The sequence below is a fragment of the Camellia sinensis genome, chromosome 14 (genome assembly GCF_055761805.1).
Source record: "Camellia sinensis isolate YWXY chromosome 14, ASM5576180v1, whole genome shotgun sequence".
In the NCBI taxonomy this organism is placed as follows: domain Eukaryota; kingdom Viridiplantae; phylum Streptophyta; class Magnoliopsida; order Ericales; family Theaceae; genus Camellia; species Camellia sinensis.
In genome coordinates this window covers 30,209,584-30,231,223 of record NC_138974.1, presented here as the reverse complement: position 1 = coordinate 30,231,223, position 21,640 = coordinate 30,209,584, and the positions used below count along the sequence as shown (strand labels likewise).

Here is a 21,640-nt window from a genome sequence, read left to right as displayed (position 1 = left end):
TCAAGAGGCAAGCCATTATGCATAGGTAATAACGGTTATATCCTTGCCTGGCTGTGGGTGTTTGGGCTTTGTTTTCTCGTGACTTTTTTGTTGGCTAATTTTTATTTTTAGTGAATAGTTAAAAAAGTTTTAAGCTTGTAGATTATACTCAACGAGACGAACTAAAACATTATTATTTTAAAAAAAAATCAAGTAGTCCAGAAAAAAAAATAATAATAAATAATAGTGAATTTTTTCCACTTTTTTAATTTTTTTAGAATTTTTTTTTTAAAATATACTTTTTAGATTCATCCCCACTAAACGAATCGGAAAATAAAAAATTTTGACATAATTTGGAAAAAAAAAAGATTATTGAAGACAAAAAAATTCAAAAAAAAGAGAAGCTCATTTTTGTGTTTCCAAACCACTATGACTTCTGATACATGAGGTTGCAGGCTGTCTTTGATTTGCAACTATGGAGCTTCATTACTAGAACATTGTGTTCCCTACGACATCTTAATAATACTAGCTAGAAGAAGGAGAAAAAAAAGGTGTAGCCCAAGTAAAGAAGATCATCACGAAGTCCGGAGAAAAAAAAAAGAAGGCATCACATGTGACATTGTACTGCATTCCATACGATTCTCCAGATATCGATAGTATCAGCAACTATAATCTTGTAGTTGAGCCCCACAGTCATGATGTTTGATTTCTCACAAAAAGATGAAAGAAAGGAAGCCAAATAGTTAAAGCATGGGAGGAAAGATACGCGAGTGGGGAGAGATAACAGCCTCCTGCACATACTTCTTGGAGTTATTTGGATCAGGAACCCAACGGATTTCACTCATGTTTGGTGTCTCGACAAATGCCATTGTGAATTCTCCAACCTTTTCTGCCTTCCCTCTCTTGCCTGCCCTGAGTACAAGACTGTTCCGTTGGTAAGAGAAAATGCCATTAGCCAAACGAATAATGTCACCCGGCTCAAAGGCATCGCACTCATCCCCCCAGAGCTGAAAATGAACAGCAGCCGTGTTGTCAGCCACTAGTGCCAAGCATGTCTTATGTTGACCTTCGAACGTTAACCTTCCTTTATCCAGAAGTATGAACTGTGCATTTATATTGTTCTGAGCTGCAGGTACAATGTCTTTCAACGAGATCATCTCTGCCATGTTACTTCTTCAACCTAAAAACAATAATTCCAAAACATATTTCACGAATTAAAGACTAAAACCAACACATACAAGAAAACAGAAATCCCATTTGTAATCACAAGTATATTTTTGAAACCTTCACGAGAAATAAAGCAGGCTAGCCTGAATGCAAGAATCTACCAAAATTATGTCATCGGCCCATGCAACGTAAATGCGCAAAAGAAAAGGAGCTGTGATCGTTTATGAGATAAGCTCCATTAAGTAGGTACAAGAAGGTGTGTACGTGCGACATGTGTGCTATGAAAAACTCAAGAAACTAAATTACAATTGCTGAAGAAACATCCGAAAACTGTTTTTGGTGAAATTTTCCGAAGCAACCCACTTATGATTTTGAAAACATGAAAACGAAAATGAAAAGTATTTTTCAGAAAACAAAAAAAAAAATTGAAAACACAAACAGAGTGACTTTTCCTGAACAATAAAGCAACACTGTAGTTTGTAGAAGCCAAACCCGGATGGAACTTTATTAATAATAATTGGGTTTTGCAAAATCCGACGGCAACTACATGACTGCATTGTACATATATAGGATCTAACCCAGCAATCCGTCTCAGTCATTTCATCGAACACGTAGCATGCGACTTAATAATGCAAGGTATTGGAATCCTTCAGAACGCTCATTAATACTACAATTGTAGCCCATGTATGTGCTCCTTCATAAATATGTGACAACATATTTCATGCGTGTATGTATATACATATATACATATATCTGTGTGTTGTGTGTGATAGACAATAGTATAAAAACATGTGTATATGTGTGTTTGATCTTAGTACTTATTATTGTAAATTGTAGCACGTTGCATTGATTAAGAAAAATATAGCGAAAACAAAAAAGCAATAGCATTCACTCCATCAAAATTAAGAAATAAAAAATGGATGAAGCATAGAGGGTTAACTCGGTGGTATCAGAGCCTCAATCGAGAAGTTCCCTGTTTCGGGAAAACTATGTATTCAATGATAGAACAATAAGAGTAAAATGATTATATAATCACTTTCTATTGAACAAACACACTCGAACCATTCAAATAAGTATTTTTTTTAAGAAGATATTTAACACTATGAATTTGACATCTTTTTAATCTATTCATGTTGCCATAAAACAAATGTCATGTAAAAGACTCTTCATATCAAGATAATAACATCACGCTGAGATTAATTTTTTTTAAAAAATCAGTTAAGTCCAATTCCACTTTGGTTAGTCGCTCTTGCAGTTGATGGGATATAAACATGCTCAGCAGGACTCTCAGCTGAGTCATAGTGAGACACAATTCCTGAGACACCTTGTTTGTCAGGAAAAACATTGTCCCCTACAGATGGAGCACGACCATCCTTAGCTGCTCGGGTTAGCCTGGCTTTCCGATTATTCAGCCTGTTAATGAGAGAGAGAGAGAGAGAGAGAGAGAACGTTTCTATCAGAAAAGAAACATGTGAAACAAATAAGAGCACTAAGTAGTACAAAACAATGATCTTTAGTATCAAAAAATTTTGAAATATTATATAACAAGAAATTTAATAATAAAACACTCAAACTTGTTTAACATCATGATGAGAAATGGGCACCTCAAGCTGCTTGATCACAGACAATGCATGTCTTTAGAAGACAAAGATCATAAAAAGGGCATTTGGAATGTGATGAGGTGCATTTTCGCCCAATCAAAGAGAAAATAAATAATTTAACGGTGAATATTTTTTCAGTACAACCATTGAATATGCATAATTTGATGGTCAAAAATTCAAACGAGGACAATCTTATCAAGGCCCGGCAATTCAACCTGTTAATAGATTGAGTTCTGGTTTGTTTTCTCATGTCTACTCTGCAATTATATGGGCATCAAATAAACTGACAGAAAGAAAAATAAGTTCAACTACAGCATATGGTAAGATGAAAGAAAAGGACTGGTTACCAATTTTTTAGCTGAGAAGTTGTAACCTCAGAACCCTGGAAAAGAAAAAGAAAAAAAGTGAACTTTTTAGGATGCGCATAAGTATTACTCTTAATTAATAAATATATATATACGCAGCTTACAAACAGGAATGAGTACTCTTAACATACATGGAGACTTAATTTATCAGCCCATGATTGTACTGAAGTAAAGTTGCGCTGCATGTCAGGTTCATCCAAAAGGGCCCTCTCAATTACAGCAATCTGTTCATCATTCATTATGGTGCGCTTTCGTTTTCTTTGCTGCTTCTCTTCACACTGAACATCTTCAACCTTTTCATCCTCTAGAACTCCTCCAATTCCACTTTCTTTGGAGTTCTTTTCTCGAGTAGAGCTTGAATCTGACCCACTTGTTTCAACATTTTGAATCTCCCTAAAGCCCCCAGCCTCCGTACCATATTTACTTTTGTCTTCCTCCTTATCTTGCAGCATCATATCACCAGTTTGATCTATACAGCTGCTCCTGACATATAATTGGTCCTCTTCTTGAAAATCAAATTTCTCTGACATTCCCTCTTTCAGGTTACCAATTCTGTTAGTATGATCTGGACCTATGTTATCTAGTAGGGGCGATGAGCATCCCCCTGCGCTTTTTTGATTCTCCTAAAAGGGAATCAAACATAATTTCTCAAATCACTTGACCAAAATTAAATCCAACTATGAATAGTAAGTAGAGAATTTGAGAGTCCACTGACTTGGGCCATGTTATTGCATAGCATCAGAAATTAAACAATTTTGATTTAAAATATAATAAAGCGTACATTACACTGACCTCCCAAGTTCTGGGGAAAAAAGAGAAAAAAAAAAAGAAGCAAATCCCATAGTTTTGGCATAATTACACAAACGTCCCCTCTAATAACAATGTAAATAAGCATAGCTAACACAATATATGAAATTACTTTTTTGCAGGTATATATTTTTTGCGTTTAAATTGAGATGACAAAACTATCCTCATTTTTTGTTAGCTTAGCCCTAACCACAATGCAGTTTGTCTCTTCCATGTCTTCTAATTGAACCATAACAAATTGCTATCTGTTTGTATGCCAAGAAGAGCACCAACATCATCTCTGATTAAATCTCAAAAACAGCACATTCTCAAGTTTGAATGTAATTAATGGAGGAAGCTGAGAAATTGCAAGAGAACAAGACATAAAATGGCAAGAGAGATCTCTACTGCGAAGAAACAGATCTGTCACCGTTGAGAACCAAATCACTTCATTGGTAGGATGTCATCGAGCAAGGCATCATTGAGCGAAACAACATTCTTATGTCAGCTTCAGTGGCATGAAGTTGAGAACTAAAACCAGAATGAGGTGTTGAGAACAAGAACGTGGATTTCAGTGAATTTCAGGTGTTGAGAACTAGAATGAAATCAATTTTGCTTTTGGATTTCAATGGCATGTTAGTGATAACCAAAACAAGACTTTGTTAAACGAGACAACATTGTCAATGTCAGCTTCACCTTCGAGGTCAACATCAATGAGTCGGAGCTCGAAGAGATTGGTTCTTTTGAAAGAATTTGTCTACAAAAGCAAAAATGAAGGAACGGTCTGTCTGAGATTGATGGCGGTGGTTTTGAGCTCCACTTCATTGTTGCCGGTTCTAAAGACAACAATTTCTCTCCAATTTGTTTGATTTCTGCTTTGAAAACAAGAATTTCTCGCCAGTTCAGAAAACAGGTAGTGGTTGATTTGTTTATTTTTTTCATTAAATGGTTAAAGGTGGAGGGCGGTGGGAGATGGAGAGCAAGGGAGATGAGGGAAAGAGAGGGAGGTGGTGGGGGTTAGGGGACAGTAGTGAGAGAGGGAGGCGAAGGGGCTAAGGATGGCGATGGGAGGGGAGATGAGGGCAAGAGAGAGAGGTGGATAGGGACATAGAAGGAGAGATTGATGATAGTGAAGGGTGTGCGGATGATGAAGCTGTATGAAGAGGTTGAAGAAGGGTAATATTGTAAATAGCATGTCCAAGATACATATACTATTGCATGTATGTAAAGGGTAAAATAGGAAGTTCATTATAACTTTTCTTGGCATCATATGCCCATCTGTTAAGTAACCAACAGTAAAGTAGTGGTGTGGGTGTAATTGTAAAGCAATTATAAAAAATTTGAGGGATATCAATATAATTATGTCAAAAAAGTACGAGACTAGCTATATTTTCCCCCTAAACCTTAGGAGAGGTCAGTGTAATTTACCCTACAATAAAATACATCCTTGTTGGACTCGGAGATGACTCACCTACACACACACAAAAAGGAAAATTTCCTAAATTCAAGTTTTACAGCCACCAGTAAGTCTCATGTTATGAATTACTTAGCCTTGGGTCAACATATAAATAAACCTTTTTTACCAACATTTTAACGATCTAGTTGATGTTACTTGTGAGTAAAATAAAATAATATTCCATCATTCACCTGAAAATGTTCGCTGATATTGAGTTTTGATAACTTATCCCCGCATTCCGATCCCTCAAATTTGTTTTCCTAAATTTCCTCGGGCAGCACAGTTTGATCACAATGAGAATTTCACCATGACTAGTAATAAGGAAAAGTGAAAACATTTTCCACAGTAGAATTAAATGAGACAAAAGATATCTACAGATTAAGGATGAAAGATTTACCTGAACTCGATTTTCAAATTCAGCTGAAGTGATCAGTGATTCTAATTGCATAAAGAATACCCTGCAAAAGAAATTTTACAAATTTGCATCGGGAGATTTTCTAAGTTAAAAAACTATGCCACAACACCAGTTTAAAGACCAATGGAAGACATATGTAACAGAATTGAGAAATTAAGTGTGCATAAATGATCACAAAAAATATTTTTGTGACAGGTAACTAACTCTTTGTTCTCTATCTAATATTCGCTAAAAGCTGTGTGGCTGAGGTGGAACCTCATGCTACCACAGTAGGATGATTCCCCCAAGAGGCCACAATTACTACAAGCAAACATATTAATGACGAGGAAGGCATTATTGGGCAGGCCAGCAGTGTATAAGTCCTGCAGGAGACTTGCGTTTAATGTCTTACTTATCAATAATACGGATTAAAATTCAAAACATTTTGCAAAACACACACAAACACTTGCTAATTCATTGACAACCTTGTTTCCATACCGGCATATATCACTGAGTTGAACTACATGAGAGCATAAACATTCTCTGGTATGCTTCTGAATCATGAGCTGGCAGAATAGATAACACTCATAATATAATGTAGAAGGATTAGAAAGGAACAAATCAGCAACTATCGAATGACTGAGTGAAGTGCCAGCTTAGGAATGACGTCAAGATTTAAGTGAGTTTGTTTTCTGTGTTATCAAGTTGTATGTTGCTGGCCTTTACAGGGAACATAATATTAGGAGACAAGTATAGACTAAAGAATTGGGATATATTCAAATATATAGCTATGAAAAGGAAGCAAAAATAGTGTTTTTAGTTGTTTGTATTCATGTTACATGATAAATATGTGATTGATAATTGCAAGGTCAGTTCAGAAATCATCGTGACATTGTCAAGCAAACTCAAGATAAAATATTCAAGAAACGCAAACTCAAGATAAAATATTCAAGAAACATAAATAGAAGAAACGATGACTACACAATTTAGGTTTAAGTCACCTTAATAGATGTACATCCTCCTTGTTCAAAAATGAAGGCGTCAAAGACTCTGCATGACTCAACAAGGAACCTAAACTTTTAGGTCAATTGTTAGGAATGCAAAAACATGATTAATTTTGCACATTGAAGTAATCATGAGATACTGATATTTACATAGGTTGCTGCTAACAGTGACAGCTTTTTCAGCATCAGAAGCCGGTGATATAGGCTGCTCCCTTTGTAAGCACTCCAGAAACTTGTCAAGGAAGACATCCTTCTCCTCTGTGGATTGGAACAAATATTATGCTTAATGATCAAGAGAAAAAAACATGATACTGATCAAAGCTGCTACCCACACCAAAATATATGTCAATAAAAGCACTGACCTTTACAGATTTCTGGAACAAAACAATGGAGATTTGCTATTATTTTGACCAATAAAGAAGATCTCTGATGTGCATATGAAGCCCACGGAATGTTAATAGGAATAAAATTGGGTCCTGAATTCATTACATTCGGTAAATCAGATGATGAAGATGAATCCAAAACACATCCAGCTGCTGCAAATAAGTCATACTCCAGAGTAGCATCTTCCTCCCGAGTTGGAAGATCAGACGAGCACCAATTAGACAAGAATTCTTGATGTGGGAGTGCAAAGATTGCAGTTAAAACTTCTGTCTGAAGAGAGATACAATGAATTTGTCATGAACATCACATACCATATAATTTATAAAGCATTATATATTGATACAAAACGTAAATCCCATGACAAGAGCATAGCTTTCTCAATAAAAGCAGTAATTCATTTTCTCATAAAATAAGTGGTTTCCCATGGCTACAATAGAATACAAGCATCCTTGAAGAGAATTACAACAACATATAAAAAACTATAAAAAGGGAATCATGGCAAGTACATAAATTATAAAGACTCTATAGGCATTAGCAAAAAGCTTACATAGTATATCATGATGTAAGATCGAAAATTTGAGTCATCAGAGAAGATATCTGCCAGGCGCATTGCATTCAGTTGTAAAAGCCCCGTTGGATAATTTTTGTCAGAGCAAGCAAGCTGTTTGGGATCTCTGACAATCATAGTCTTCAGTAACTCGAGAACCTAACCATGACATTTGTTATTAAAACCAACAACCTTGTCCGAGAAGCATGTTCCATGTATAAAAGAGAAAATCTCAAAAACAAGTAAGCTGATCGTGATAAAGAAATTAATTGGGGGGTTAATGATGTCATAATGTAATTTTTTACTTATCCCAAAAAAAAGACCATAATTTCAAATTTGTATAATGCACAACATACATCATACACATTAAGACATGTATCATGCCATCATATCACAATTGAGCACACACCATATGATATGTTTCCAATATTCAGCCATAAGATAACCAAATTCACTTAGTCAAACTGGAGAGATGACTTGAAAGATTTTTCAATGCATTAAGACATGTTTCCGATATTATATAATGCATGACATACGTCATACATATTAAGATATGTACCATACCATCCTATTACAAGTAACCATGTACCATATGGTATGTTTATGCTATTCAGCCATACAATGCAAGAGAGGACTTGCAAAAACAAGTTCACTTAATCAAATTGAAAAGCTAACTTAAAAGCTTTTTCAATGTGTTCCCCCTCCCCCTCCTATTCAGTTCTCTTGCACAAACATACAACAACAAAATTGATCTCACTCAAATTAAAATTTTAAAATTTAATCGTAGTAAAGAGGAAAAATATGGAACATTTTGGTTCTTTTAAACAATGATTCTTATCATTCTCTTGAAACACCACTAATGCAGCACACATTCTAGATGAAAAGGCATTGCAAAGTTAGGCACATTGGTCTGCATATGTATAGTTCAATGCCAATGAACTATACAAACATTCATGATCTACAAGAAGAATACCTATCTCTTAAGATAACCATACAACATGATATCCTGAGAACAAACCTCTAATGCAACAGACTTTGCCAGATCCATGCTTTGAGGAGTTCTGGCAACCTCATCTAGGAAAGATATGCTTTCGGCTTCACAGAGATGCAACAGCTGTAGAAATAGGAGTTATGGCCGGTAGTGGATAAAGTGCATTCACAAAATTACCATATAGCAAAAGGCTACATATATTTTCAATTAGCTTAAGCCTCCAGTAAAATGTTTTCAAAAAATCCTGTCAATCACATGGACTTACAATTGATAGAATTTTAGACTTCAGCCTAGAAATGGCAGCCACAACTGAGAACGACTCTTTAAACAATGGTGTGACTTCTAGGTTCAAAATAGCTCGAGCTAGCAACAAAACACCACCTTTTCCACATAGTTCCTGATATAGTAACAAAAACAAACATTCCTTTAAAGAACAATAAAAAGAAGCCTTATTTGAGTAAAGACCACAGATGAAAAAGTCAGGGGATGAGGCCAATGCAGTTGGTATTAAAACTAGACGACAAACAACATTGGAAATCATAGCAATAGAAGGAAAATTGTTCCTTGGTTCATGCATCTCCACCAATGGCATGCAGGATAGGTAGAATAATAGCTATTAATATACAATTAAAAAAAAAGAAGAAGAAGAAGAAGAACTGATGATACATTCTAGTATCGTAAAGAAATTTTGAGTTCACATGCTATTATGTTTTTATGGTAAGTACACATGCTAATATGTTAGAAAATTAAAACTAGGTGCGAAATTTCTCCACTTGCCACCTAATTCACAGCAAAGACTAGTTTTGGGAGATTTAATAGAAAATCCCATATATGGGACTTAACCTCCATTAAGTCCCGTGAATATTGTCTTAACACTGTAAGTCCCATGTGATACAAAATTACACAATTGTCCACAATTCAATATGACCCAATTTATCACTGAAATTGGATCCAAAAAATCAATTTATTTGATACAAAATAAATCTCGAGATTGTCTACAATCCGCTAAAAACGAAAATCATTCTCCATTTTGATTATGGTTCGTAAAGGGAAATTATACTCTGTTTTGAAAAATGATTTTCACTTTTAAAAAAAAAAAAATTTAAATACCAAAATCATGTGTGTATATATATACATGTAATAGTGTGAATTATTGTACATGCGAAAGTTGTAACTGTGCATATTCACACTTTTAATTAATAAAATAATTTGAATTTCTGGTGAAAGTTGTTAGTGTGAATATTTTACATTTTCAATGACTAAAACAATGTAAATTTCTAGAAAATGTGAATATTCACACTTAAGACTAACACAAATTGTATGTGTGAGATTAGTAAACTTACTAAAACACTATGACATCTTTAAATCATAGATTTTTTAAAAGAAAATCCTACTAAAGCTTTAGTCTCATAGTTATGTAAGAGACCAAAAAACCCATTTTAAAAATAAAAATGGTATGAATCTATATTTTAAGAGAAAATCAATATTTTGCCCATTTGGATTGAAATCTATACTTTAAGAGAAATGACAATAGATGGCTTGTTTATTTGGACTCTTTACGTTTATATATACGTAATAAATAGTATGATTTTCGTAAGTGTGAATCCTTACACTTTCAAGGAATAAAATAGTACAAAATATGTAAATATGAATATTCACATTCAAAACTGCAACACAAATTTTTATGACATCTTTAAATTATTCAATAAGTGTGAACATTCACACTTTTTACAAAAACCTCCTATAAAAACAATCCTTGAAGAAAAGGAGGGCAAAAAGATGGCCTTATAATGAAATATTTGGTGGACGTTTCCGAATGTAATAGCGACAAAGAGGTAGATCAATGAAGGAGAGAAGAAAGAGCCCACTCACAAAAATACCAACACAACTTTCATATAGCAAAGCCAAACATATATCCAGCCCATTCACGGAAATACCAACACAACTTTCATATAGCAAAGCCAAACATATATCCACCCTTCCGATGATCCCCATAAAATCCCTTTGTGAGCTATTATATTTACCAGTGTTATTAAAGGTGATAAGCACACTAAAGCTCCAAGGTTTCATAGGGCCAAGGCAAAGCGCAGGCTTCATCTAAGCGAGGCTCGTGTTGACAATAAAAAATAGATAATTTAACACAAGAAAATTATTCAAGGTTCAACATAGATAAAATGTAATATTAAATATTTAAAAACATAAATACCAACAAACACTAATATTTTATCATTGGCAAATAATTTAAGGTTACACATAAATACAATCATCTAACTCATAAATCATAAACATTTGAAAATAATGAAGAAATCAAAGTGTCTTACAAGATTAGCATAGAGTAAGAGAAGGAGAAGGAGACTAAGGTGATTTTTATTTTTATTTTTATTTTTTGATAAATAAGGAGATTGAGGAGATGAAGAAGAAAAATAAAGAAAATTGCAAGTCTAGTTGAAGAGAAAGCTCTATCTAACTAATGTCTTTGTATAATTAGGGCTCAAAACGTGTTGGGTTACAATGTATGTTTAAGGGTTTAATCCTCTGTAGTAGCATATAAACAAAAAAACAAAAAACAACACAATGAGATTAAGTGAAATCAAGGGTAGTTATTGTAATAAACAAACATTTTAAAAGAAGCGCACAAGTTGTGCACCTTGAGCCTAAGCCCAAAGTGCACGCTTCATGCACTTTTATGGGGCATGTTTTACATTGCATGGCCTGAGATGTTATAAAGCACACTAACTGGAGCTTAATGAGCCTTGGGCCTAGGCACACCTTTAATAACACTGATAATGTCTATTCAATCATTGTTGTCTGTATACACAGGAGCGGAGCCAGGATTACAACATTGGGGGGCCAAAAGTCAAGTATTACGTAAGTCTAAGCGGTCAGATCAAGTTCAATTTAGACGACTAAAATCAACAAATCACTATTAAACCCAAGCTAAAAAATAATTACAAAAATATATTCCATGAACTTCAATTTCAATGATTGACCACTAGAAAAATGTAAATGAGAAGTAATACCACATACTTTATACAGCACATGAATGGTAATGAATTGCATATCGCACTATGAATACAAAAATTTTAAATTGTCACGTACTAATGAATGAAAGATGAAAATACTTGGATTTTTTTTTAGGAAATAAAACAAGCAAAACTATGGTACACACTCTTAAAAATGCATACCGTATGTCCTTTCAAAACTACACTACAATGATTGGTAACAAAATCACAATAGTTAATAACTTTTTTAACCATAACAGTACGAAATATAATAATATTCATAACATAATCATAATGGTTCATTAAATAACCTTAATAATTTGTGACTAAAACTTTTTTTTGTGGTGCATCCATTCGTAACATAATTATAATAATTTGTATTAACATTACAAAAACTCATAACTATTCTACAAAATATAGTATATAAGTAAAAAAAAAAAAAGAAGTTTGGGGGGGCCAAATGCAATTAAGCAACACATGCATCATATAAATCACACACATATCCTAACAATCCTAGCAAAGTAGAAGGGGCCAGGAACCCCCCCCCCCCCCCCCCCCCCCCCCCCGGCGGGTGTGTACAGCAAACAAAAAATTCAGTTTCATAATGTGAAACTTTCCTGTTTATGTTCATCTCTATTCTTTATTTGCGCTAGGTCAAAGTCTGATCTTATTTGATGATTCTAAGAATATCTATCTACTTAAAGATACAATTTGATAATGAGAGATATTGCCATGATTGAAGCACATAATACCGACAAAAAAAGAAACAGTATGGTGTATATTCAACATAATATACATTTTAAAATAACAGCAAAACAGTCACTAGAATTTATAGAAATTTTTTAAAAATTAGCTCATAATTCTTTTTTTATGGGGCTAAATGGATTAATAATAGATTTTCCATGGGACCTAACACTAAACAAAACCACCAGATAGAATTTTACACCAATTTCCCCATAAGTTTCTTGGTCATTCAATATTTCAATTCACTCCAAATTTAGGGATTGTGGATATCAAAACAAATCAACTGCCCATTCCAGCAAACACTCCAAATACAGGTTCAAGTGCTGGTAGGAGATCATAAGTCCACCTAGGGTCACCTCTGGTCCCATTTTTATCATAAAAGAAAGTTTTGTTCGCCCTATTTCAACAACACCTCTATTGCTAGATGCCAACTGTTCTTGTTTCCAACAGATAGAGTGAGAGAGTTCTTAGTCAAAACCTTATTCTTGACAAGGCGCTCCCGGAACAACTTCTGTTGACACAATGATTGAAGAAACTGCAAAGAAGCCTCACACTGCTGGGACAGATAGTTCAATGTTCCTTCAGTACATTGACCTGACAGCTTGATGTGGAGAAACTTGATGTCCAGACGAAGTGCTGCAAAAGCTGTATCCATAAATACATCGACCTATAACAGAAAGATCCATGATCAACCATTTACCTTATGTGTTATGCCTCTGGTCAAAAGCTTAAAATAATTCATAATCTAGACTATCCAACAAGAAAAGTGGCTCAAGTAATAAAAGAAAGAACAAATGTCAGAGCAACCAATCTCCATATAAAGGGTCTTAATTGCAAATAAGTAGCCTTGCAGATTAGATCACTGAGACTGATGCCAGACTAGTGTTCCGTGGCTCATAAATATAAAGGGAAAATGTTACCTGACTGTGACTAACCAAAACAAGAGCAAGTTCTTGCCACTGAGAAGAAATACACCCTGTTAATAGATATAGACTACAGGCCACTAAAGCTGAATGCAATAGGGGCATAGGACTTGAAGTGTGGTGTTCCTACATCAAAGAATAATAAGCATTACTACAGGTAAACAATATGACATGTAGATCTAAAAGAAGAGGATAAACGGGTAACCTGTCTATAATTGCTGAGAAAAATAAGCAGAAAAATAATCAAATCAAGAAGCTGCACTGATACTTTCACATCATCAAGTAGAATCTGAAAGAAAACTACTAAAACATAAGTTTGGTTTTCCTCGACATGATCAGACTTCTGCAAACTCATCAATAATGGCTAGTTACAATTTCAAAAAAGTGAGAAACAGAGACAATAGGCAATTATAAGGAATAGAAACCCCGCAAGCAAAGCAAAGCAAAGCAAACCAAGTAAATTCATGTAAACATCTAGAATAATTCAATGAATGGAAATTCACATTTTTCTTTCTTCACTGTATTTACATTAAATTGTTAACTACAAGAAACCTACTAGTCAACTTTAGTTAATTTGAGAATCATCATTAAACAGAACTTGTGCCAACCTGCTCAAGGATGGAATGTCTAGGTGCTAGATCACACAAGGAATGCAATAATCGAACTCCACATAACAAGTATTGGAACAAGGCTTCATCTCTTTCAGCCAACATCATCATCCTTGCCATAAGATGCATCGGAAGATATCTTGCGAGGTTTTCCACATCAATCTGAAACATTAAGATATGTCAAATTGACAAAAATAACACAAACAGCAATCTATAGAACAATTAAAATTACAAAATAGTTCTTATTAATAAGCACCAACCTGAATAGATGACCCAGTTTCAGTGACGATGTGAAGGATATTATTCCGAGACTCTCTGATTAGCTTATTAAGCTCCAGAGAGCTGAGCCTGTGTAATTCTTTTACTGCTGAAATTAAGTCAATGGCCTGTCCAAAGGGTGGAAAAGGCAATAGAAAAAAGGTCAGCACATAATTGAATTAAAAAGTGTACTAAACGAAATGCAATGACCCAACACTGGAAAGTTCATCTGAGCTGAGCCTGTGCAAATCTTCCAGTAAGATCTACATTCCTTCTTTTTAATGTTGATTCTAAGAACTTAATTACTAAGTGGATTAAAAATATTATCAACTGAAAAATATATATATGAGAGAAAAGATCATTGTAAGAACTTAATTAGTAATTTTGCATACTTGGAAGGTAAGAAAAATTCAATTTTATATTTAAAAAAAAAAATCTATTTTAAAAATTAAGCAATGGTTATTTAATTTAAATAAATATTAAACGGCCTCCATTCCAGATTTCGCCTGTGGACCAAAAAATAATTGGGCCGCCCATGTTTCCGAAGTCAAAAGTCTGACTCAATAAATAAAATATTTAAATAATCATATAATTGTTTACAAACTACATAAAGGAACATGTGATAATATCCCCCCCCCCAAAAAAAAAAAAAAGAGGAAAAGAAAACAAAAATGTGCTCGAATATTTCGAGTAAATTACTTATTGAAAAAATATGAAAAATTAGGAGAATAATTTTCGCCCATAAAACAATTATAAATAAAGGATAAAGAGAACAAAACACGCGCGCTATAGTAGCAACATCAATTTTATAGTGTATTGTTATCTTCTGGTCCCATTCCAATCTTTATATGCATCGTACTCAGAGTCTCTCTTAGAATTTAGATATGTTGTCCACAATCATTAGTTTTGAGAAAAATAATCAAAATGAATTCGCCAAACAATAATTTAACAACTCATATCAACTTAATTTAACAACACATATCAAACTGAGTAATCATAATTTAACAACACATATCAACAAAGTGATGGAATTATCCAAACAACTTAACAAAGCAAGATCAAATTTTGGGGAATTTTCCCCCAACGCAGTAAACTGATGGAATTCTACAGCAATGTCACATCATCAAGACGCTTTATGCAATATATACTTACTTGACGTTGAGGTCTGCTTGATGGACCTGCCATGGCGTCGCTCATTCTTCGAAATCAGAAGCTACGACTAAACGCCAAACATGTAAGTACGTGTATATGCATGCAGACACACAGGATACATGAAAATTGCGAAATATTCAGGAAAAAACGAATAAAAACCCTAGATTTGAAGTGAATTCGACGTTGAAACCCTAGAATTACGAAAGATTTCAAGGATTTGATGTAAAAAAATGTACGCGAACAACGCAGTGAAGCATTCAACGAACAGTGAAAATTTGAAACAGCGAGAGCTTACCTTTTGAGAACTGTATCGAGAATCGAAGTCAGAGAATCGGAGAGAGAGCTCGAGAAAGCGAAATTTCGAGCGAGAATAATCGGAGAGAACAATTACTGAGAAATGAGAGAAAAATTCAGTAGAAATGAGTTTGGATTTCAGAGTTGTAACGGCTGATTGTCGACTACGTTAACATACGCTATATGTTTACTATTTTGTGATGGTGACGAGTGTTGCTATAGTGCGCTGCTGTGGCGCGCTGTACAATGTCCACGAGTCAAGGTTCTCATATGGGGTGGACACGCGGGTGGCCCCCTCGGCCCAGTCCAGCTCACTTTTTAAATGAGTGGTTGACCGTAAATTTTGAGTAATGATTCATCCCCTTTTCCCCCACCTTCTTTGACCCCCTCTCTCTCATTGGTTACTTTTTCTTTTTCTTTTTCTTTTTCTTTTTCTTTTTCTTTTTCTTTTTCTTTTTTTTCCTGCTCCACCAATCACCTCCTGCCACGTAGCAAAGGGGGTGAGGGGGTGACCCCCAAAAGGGGGTCCCAAGCATTATTCGTAAATTTTACAGCAAATTGTAAACATACCGTTAAGATTTAATTAAAATACGAATCAATTTAGTTGATTTAAGTTTTTTTGGAAAACATTTTTTAAAAATATTAATTTTTTTGTTTTTTGTATTTTTTATTTTTATTAATTTTTTTTAATTTTTTTAATAATTTATTAAATTTTTAGACATACCTAACATAAATACATTTAAAAACTATAATATTTATGAAAAAATCTTTAAAAAATTCAATAAATACCAAAAATATAAAAATATATATATATATAAAAATTTAGTATATTTTTTGTATTTTTATGTATTTATTAATTCTGTTAAATATTTTTTCAAAAATATTTTACTATTTAGATACATCTAAGTAAGATGCATCTAAAAAAGTAAAAAATTGCTTAAAATTTTAAAAATATTCACTAAAAACAAAAAAATACGAAAAACAAAAAATAAAAAACTCAATTCTCAGAAAACTGAACTCAGAAAACTAAAACCAAACATACTGAATAGTTTTTTGTAGTTTTGAAAATTACATTTCATTTTTGAATTTCTAATTTCATAACAAATCGTCCATTTTATTAATAAATTATTAAGTCAATTAACAGTTTTTAATAATATTATAAATATATTTCAATTAATAATTTATGTAATTTTATTATTGTATAAGAGAACAATTATGAATTTTATTTATTTTTAGTTAATTTTGTTAAATAACAAATTCTAACAACGAGGTATTTGTAATTTTCAAATCAAATGAGGCAATTTGTATTTTAAATAAATCTCAAAAGACGTATTTATAATTTATCCTAAATTTTATCATTTTTCAATTTAGCTAAACTCAAATTGTTTGAATTAAATCATTCCACGTACACCCTTCCTACATGAGTAGTGTTATTAACACTCCATCTATTATTTTGGACCCCTTATTTTTTTAGACCCCCACTTGTAAATTTTGAGACCCTTAAAATTTCTTTTCTCCTCCTAAATAATACCAAAATAATCCTTGTAAAAATATTTCACCTATTCAATTTAATGCATACCCCTCACACCAAAAAAAAAACCTCTCTTCCAATACCCTTAACAAAATCCACGAAGAAGAAGAAAAGCCAAGTGTGATTAATGTCTCTACCGCCTCATTCTTTTCTTCGATTTAACCATTGTCACAGTTGGTATGCTCTCTCTCTCTCTGCTCTCTCATTCTTTTGTTCGGTCATTAATGTTCGGTAACTTGTTTCCGAACAAATAATAAATGTTCGATTATCGGTTGTTGATTCTCGAACAAATAAACAATGTTCGACCCGTGTTCCTGAATTTTAGTCATATATTCAGAAGTTTAGTCCCGAACAAATGACGAACATATTTTATTATTTTTGCCATTTTTTTAAAGAAATTTACCCTTACAAAACCAATCTCCTCTGAGCTAAAAATACCTTCAAAGTTATGAACTTCTTCTGAAATTTTATTGTTGTACTCCTCTCGTCTCATAGAGTTGTGGTTGCTGAAAAAACTTTCACTCATTGCTATTGATGAAGAAGTGTAGGTAATCAAATGGTTGCTACTGTTATCACCAGAATATTGTCGCGAAAAGGTTTTCAAGGTTTTGAGGATGGATAAGTTTTGAATGTGGGATTTGAGAAAGATGGATGGATAGTGATGGAAGTGGGTGCTCTTATAAACCCTAATTCATGATATCATAGGTGTGTGGGTTTAATTGTGAGATAGGTGTCCCGAAATTAATGATGTCTTTTTTAGTAATTTTATTTGAAATTATTATTATAATAACAAAAACTAAAAATTAAAGGATTCAAAATAATCGATGAGATATTAATAGCAACACTCCTCCTACATACTTTACACCATTGGAGCAATTTTCTATATAAAATAAATAACTTGAAACCAAATCAAACAAATAAAAATAAATTACTTACAAAATTTATTTACCAAAATGAGTAAGTACAAAAAAGATCAAGTCGAGTGTGTGACACTCTATCCTTATGACAGATTTACCCTGCTTCGGTGCTTACGGATAAATGTCATCTATCTCCTAAGATACAATGATCTACACAGATTGTAGTAGCACTCCAAACAATCTGTACGGTGAACTAGAATCTGTGTTCTATACTCTCTGAATCTTCCCTAAAAATAATATAAAGAATAAATCTACGCAAGAGAGCACAAAGAAGAGAATAAGTGAAATTTCATATTGAGAAAGTTGCTGGAAGAGGGTCTGCTTTTATAGGGCCGAACAGGTATGAATTTCAAACCGAACATGTGCAGATTTCAAACTGAACAGATGCAGTTTGAACCAAACAAGTAAGGTTTGAATTTGAACCTATTGAAACAGGTTTGAATCTGTCCAGTGCAATTCTGTTAAATCAGTTTGAAAAAACTGTTTGAATATACTAGAAAAGGACTAGAAGATGCACTATTTGGACAGAAAAATTTGGTGCAAAATTTAAATTAATTTTGTTTAGAAATTCAAATAATTTTTCCCGCTAGAATTTGAAAAAATTCAAATAAATTGTCTAAAAAATTAATGTTAGGACCGACCCGATCCACAACCCACACCCGTATCCGGCACAGCTCGGCCGATCGGTCTGACGGACAATGACGACGAATGCGTGTGTGTGTAGTGGTTTGTTCATAACTCTTCAATTTTACAAACTTGGGGTGCCCCTTGAGGCCCAACCCAAGTTTGTCCACCTAGAGCTTATATACTCATATAAGCTCTCTTCAAGTTTTAATGTGGGACAATCCATTTCAAAGAAACCCGCATTTACTACTTTAATTGTCCATTTCACGAACCCGAAAACGACATCAATTTTCCATTCACTCATAAATGGTTTTGACGAACCGTTTGCACCGCGTAACTCGCTACGCGGCAAGGAACACGCCAATTCTTTGGACCCACCTCAAAAGACGCGTGGGCCCCACTCAAATTTGTACTCAAAGTTGGCCCAAAATAAGCCTATAAAAACCACAATTCCAACAATCCCACACATGAATGAAATTTGACGGAGAGAAAATGCAACAACATGATCTAATTACAGAGAGTACAAAAATCGATGATATTCTGCAAAGGATAGGTAGCTTTTGGTTTTGAACCTTCCCTTGTGAGACACTTTCGGATTTACTAGTTAACTAGTGAATATGATGTCTTGAACTATTCAGCCATTTGTGTAAACCAAGACAATATAACTCACATAGCGGCCCAATTTACACTCATATATGTGATTTTTATGAAAAATATTCTGTCATACCCCACTAGGAATTCCTAGATATAAGAATCATTAAAAGTTTTACTTAACCTAAAACGCTATAGACATCACTATTTCATCATAGAAATGGGTAGGAGTTTGACTCCCCAGTGATCTCTATGAGTCATACACAACTTGGTTGTCCCTTTGAACCTAGATCTTGGGATCTCCAATCAACTAGGTTGGGTTGCTGTTATGGTAACTTTTATTTAATAGGCTTAAGTCTCATTCCCCTCGATGAATTCTCAACTAACTCTCTTGCTAACCCTTTGGTTAGTGGATCCACTATGTTGTCTTTAGACTTCACATATTTAATGGAAATAATTCCATTAGAGAGTAGTTGTCTCACGGTGTTATGTCGACAACGAATGTGTCGTTACTTACCGTTATACATATGACTCTGTGCTCTACCTATTGCTGATTGACTATCACAATGTATGCATATAGCAGGCACCGATTTTTGCCACATTGGAATATCTTCAAAGAAGTGACGAAGCCATTATGCTTCTTCCCTAACTTTATCTAAAGCTATAAATTCTGATTCTACAGTAGACCTAGTAATGCAAGTCTGTTTGGAAGATTTTCAAGATACAACCACCCTACTAAGAGTAAAGACATACGAACTGGTGGATTTTGAGTCTTTAGTATCTGATATCCAGTTTGCATCACAGTATCCTTCAAGTACTGCAAGATATCTAGTATAATTAAGCCCAATGTTATGAGTAAATCAGAGATATCTTAGAACTCTTATAATTGCTTTCCAGTATTCTACTCCTAAATTATTCGTATATCTACTTAATTTACTTACTACATAAGCTATATCTAGGCGAGTGCAGTTCATCAAGTACATTAAGTTTCCAATAATTTGGGCATATTTTAATTAAGAAATACTTTCCTGTACATTTTTAGAAAGAAACAAATTAACATCCACAGGTGTTCTAGCAAGATGATCATCATCTTTGCTGAATTTGTCAAGTATTTTCTCAATGTAATGTGATTGTGACAAAACATATCCTTCTGATATTTTGGTAATTTTCATACCAAGAATTACATCAGCAATCCCCATGTTCTTCATATCAAAATGTTTATTCAATATTTTATTGATAGTTTTAATCATATCATTATTGCTACCTATAATGAGCATATCATTTACATAAAGACATACTATTACATAACATTTGTCTGTGTTTTTACAAAGTTATATTCTTCTTACAGAAATTATTTATGTGCGTATACAAAATAATATTCTGGTTAGAAAATACAAATAGTAATAATATACTGTTTATTTTCTTTGACAACTTGAGAGGGTAATTTTTGTGAAAATTGGGCCGAGCTATAAGATGGTCATTAGGGCCCATAGTACGAAGGGCTGGGTAAAGAGGCTGTAAAATTACTCCGGCCCAAGAGAGGTACAAAATTACTCCGGCCCGAGAGAAATGAAAAGTTACTCCGGTCTGAAAGCGACTTGGAGTTAGGCCAGTCTCAGAGTTAGTCCGGTCATGGCGTATTGTGGTTAGAACGGTCAGAACCTTGCTACTCGGAAGCTCGGTCTAAATACACCATGGGTTGTACATGAGAGAACTGAGATAAGGAGGAGTAAAAGGAAGAACCGAACTAAGGATAGTTCGGCTTACTTTGTGGCTCAGCATAGCCAGTATTATTTCGGTCATGTTGTAGTTCGGCCATGGTAAAAACCATCTCACTTGGTTTAAGCAGTGAGGGGGGTGTTGAAGGATAAACATTATCTTTCAGGAGTATGAATCCTAGGAGGACTCTGCATGGAGGAGTAGAAGTCCTACTGGGATTGTGCCACACGAAACCTATAAAAACTCACAAACATCACCTTTGGAGAGGTAACACACAACTTTGCTTTCTGAATACACAGAGTTTTTGTCTATTTGTCAAGCTTACTGACTCAGGCATCGGAGAGGCTTCCGGCACACACCCGCCGGCTAGCTCACGATTGTGTTTTCAGGTGATAAGGTGACGTCATACGGAGGGGCGCAGACTTGGTCAACAGGATTATACGAGAAGGTTTATTTCTTTCCCGTACAATTGGCGTCGTCTGTGGGAATTTGCAGACAGAACAAAACCTCTTGACTAAAGCTTCTCCTCTTTACAAAACAATGGCGCACATTGAAGAATTGCCACATTCCGCCATCGACGGGCAAACTCCAGATGGGGGCACA

General features: G+C 34.2%; 2 protein-coding genes across 6 annotated transcripts; both read right to left on the bottom strand.

Annotated features, from left to right (window-relative positions):
• Nucleotides 1-331: 331 nt before the first annotated feature.
• LOC114269480 (nodulin homeobox) lies at nt 332-15,968 on the bottom strand. 5 transcript variants are annotated; one of them, XM_082905688.1, is made up of 19 exons: nt 15,657-15,817; nt 15,362-15,428; nt 14,212-14,337; nt 13,952-14,113; nt 13,549-13,632; nt 13,341-13,469; nt 12,899-13,087; nt 8,940-9,071; nt 8,702-8,797; nt 7,684-7,842; nt 7,115-7,406; nt 6,903-7,010; nt 6,750-6,819; nt 5,752-5,812; nt 5,546-5,614; nt 3,244-3,735; nt 3,095-3,129; nt 2,336-2,559; nt 332-1,159 (listed from the first exon to the last, which is right to left on the bottom strand). In XM_082905688.1, the coding sequence occupies exons 2-18, from the start codon at nt 15,404-15,406 to the stop codon at nt 2,361-2,363; spliced, it is 2,448 nt and encodes an 815-aa protein (XP_082761814.1). In that variant the 5' UTR covers nt 15,407-15,428; nt 15,657-15,817; the 3' UTR covers nt 332-1,159; nt 2,336-2,360. The 5 variants fall into 5 exon arrangements, with proteins under 5 accessions (XP_082761814.1, XP_028066603.1, XP_028066605.2 ...); XM_028210802.2 differs by having other exon boundaries at nt 2,471-2,559; XM_028210804.2 differs by lacking the exon at nt 332-1,159 and having other exon boundaries at nt 2,110-2,559; nt 13,549-13,643; nt 15,657-15,900.
• On the bottom strand, nt 723-1,145 carry LOC145788645 (Nucleic acid-binding, OB-fold-like protein). The gene has a single exon (XM_082904722.1). It carries the CDS (start codon nt 1,143-1,145, stop codon nt 723-725), a length of 423 nt encoding a protein of 140 aa, XP_082760848.1.
• Nucleotides 15,969-21,640: the final 5,672 nt, after the last annotated feature.

What these genes read in the sequence shown, in the direction of transcription:
- LOC114269480 (XM_082905688.1), bottom strand. Translation starts at nt 15,406, where the DNA reads ATGAGCGACGCCATGGCAGGTCCATCAAGCAGACCTCAACGTCAA. An exon ending in AGTCTAAAATTCTATCAATT is followed by an intron (nt 8,798 to 8,939) that starts GTAAGTCCATGT and finishes CTATTTCTACAG; the next exon opens with CTGTTGCATCTCTGTGAAGC. An exon ending in ATATCAGCGAACATTTTCAG is followed by an intron (nt 3,736 to 5,545) that starts GTGAATGATGGA and finishes ATTCCCTTTTAG; the next exon opens with GAGAATCAAAAAAGCGCAGG.
- LOC145788645 (XM_082904722.1), bottom strand. Translation starts at nt 1,145, where the DNA reads ATGGCAGAGATGATCTCGTTGAAAGACATTGTACCTGCAGCTCAGAAC.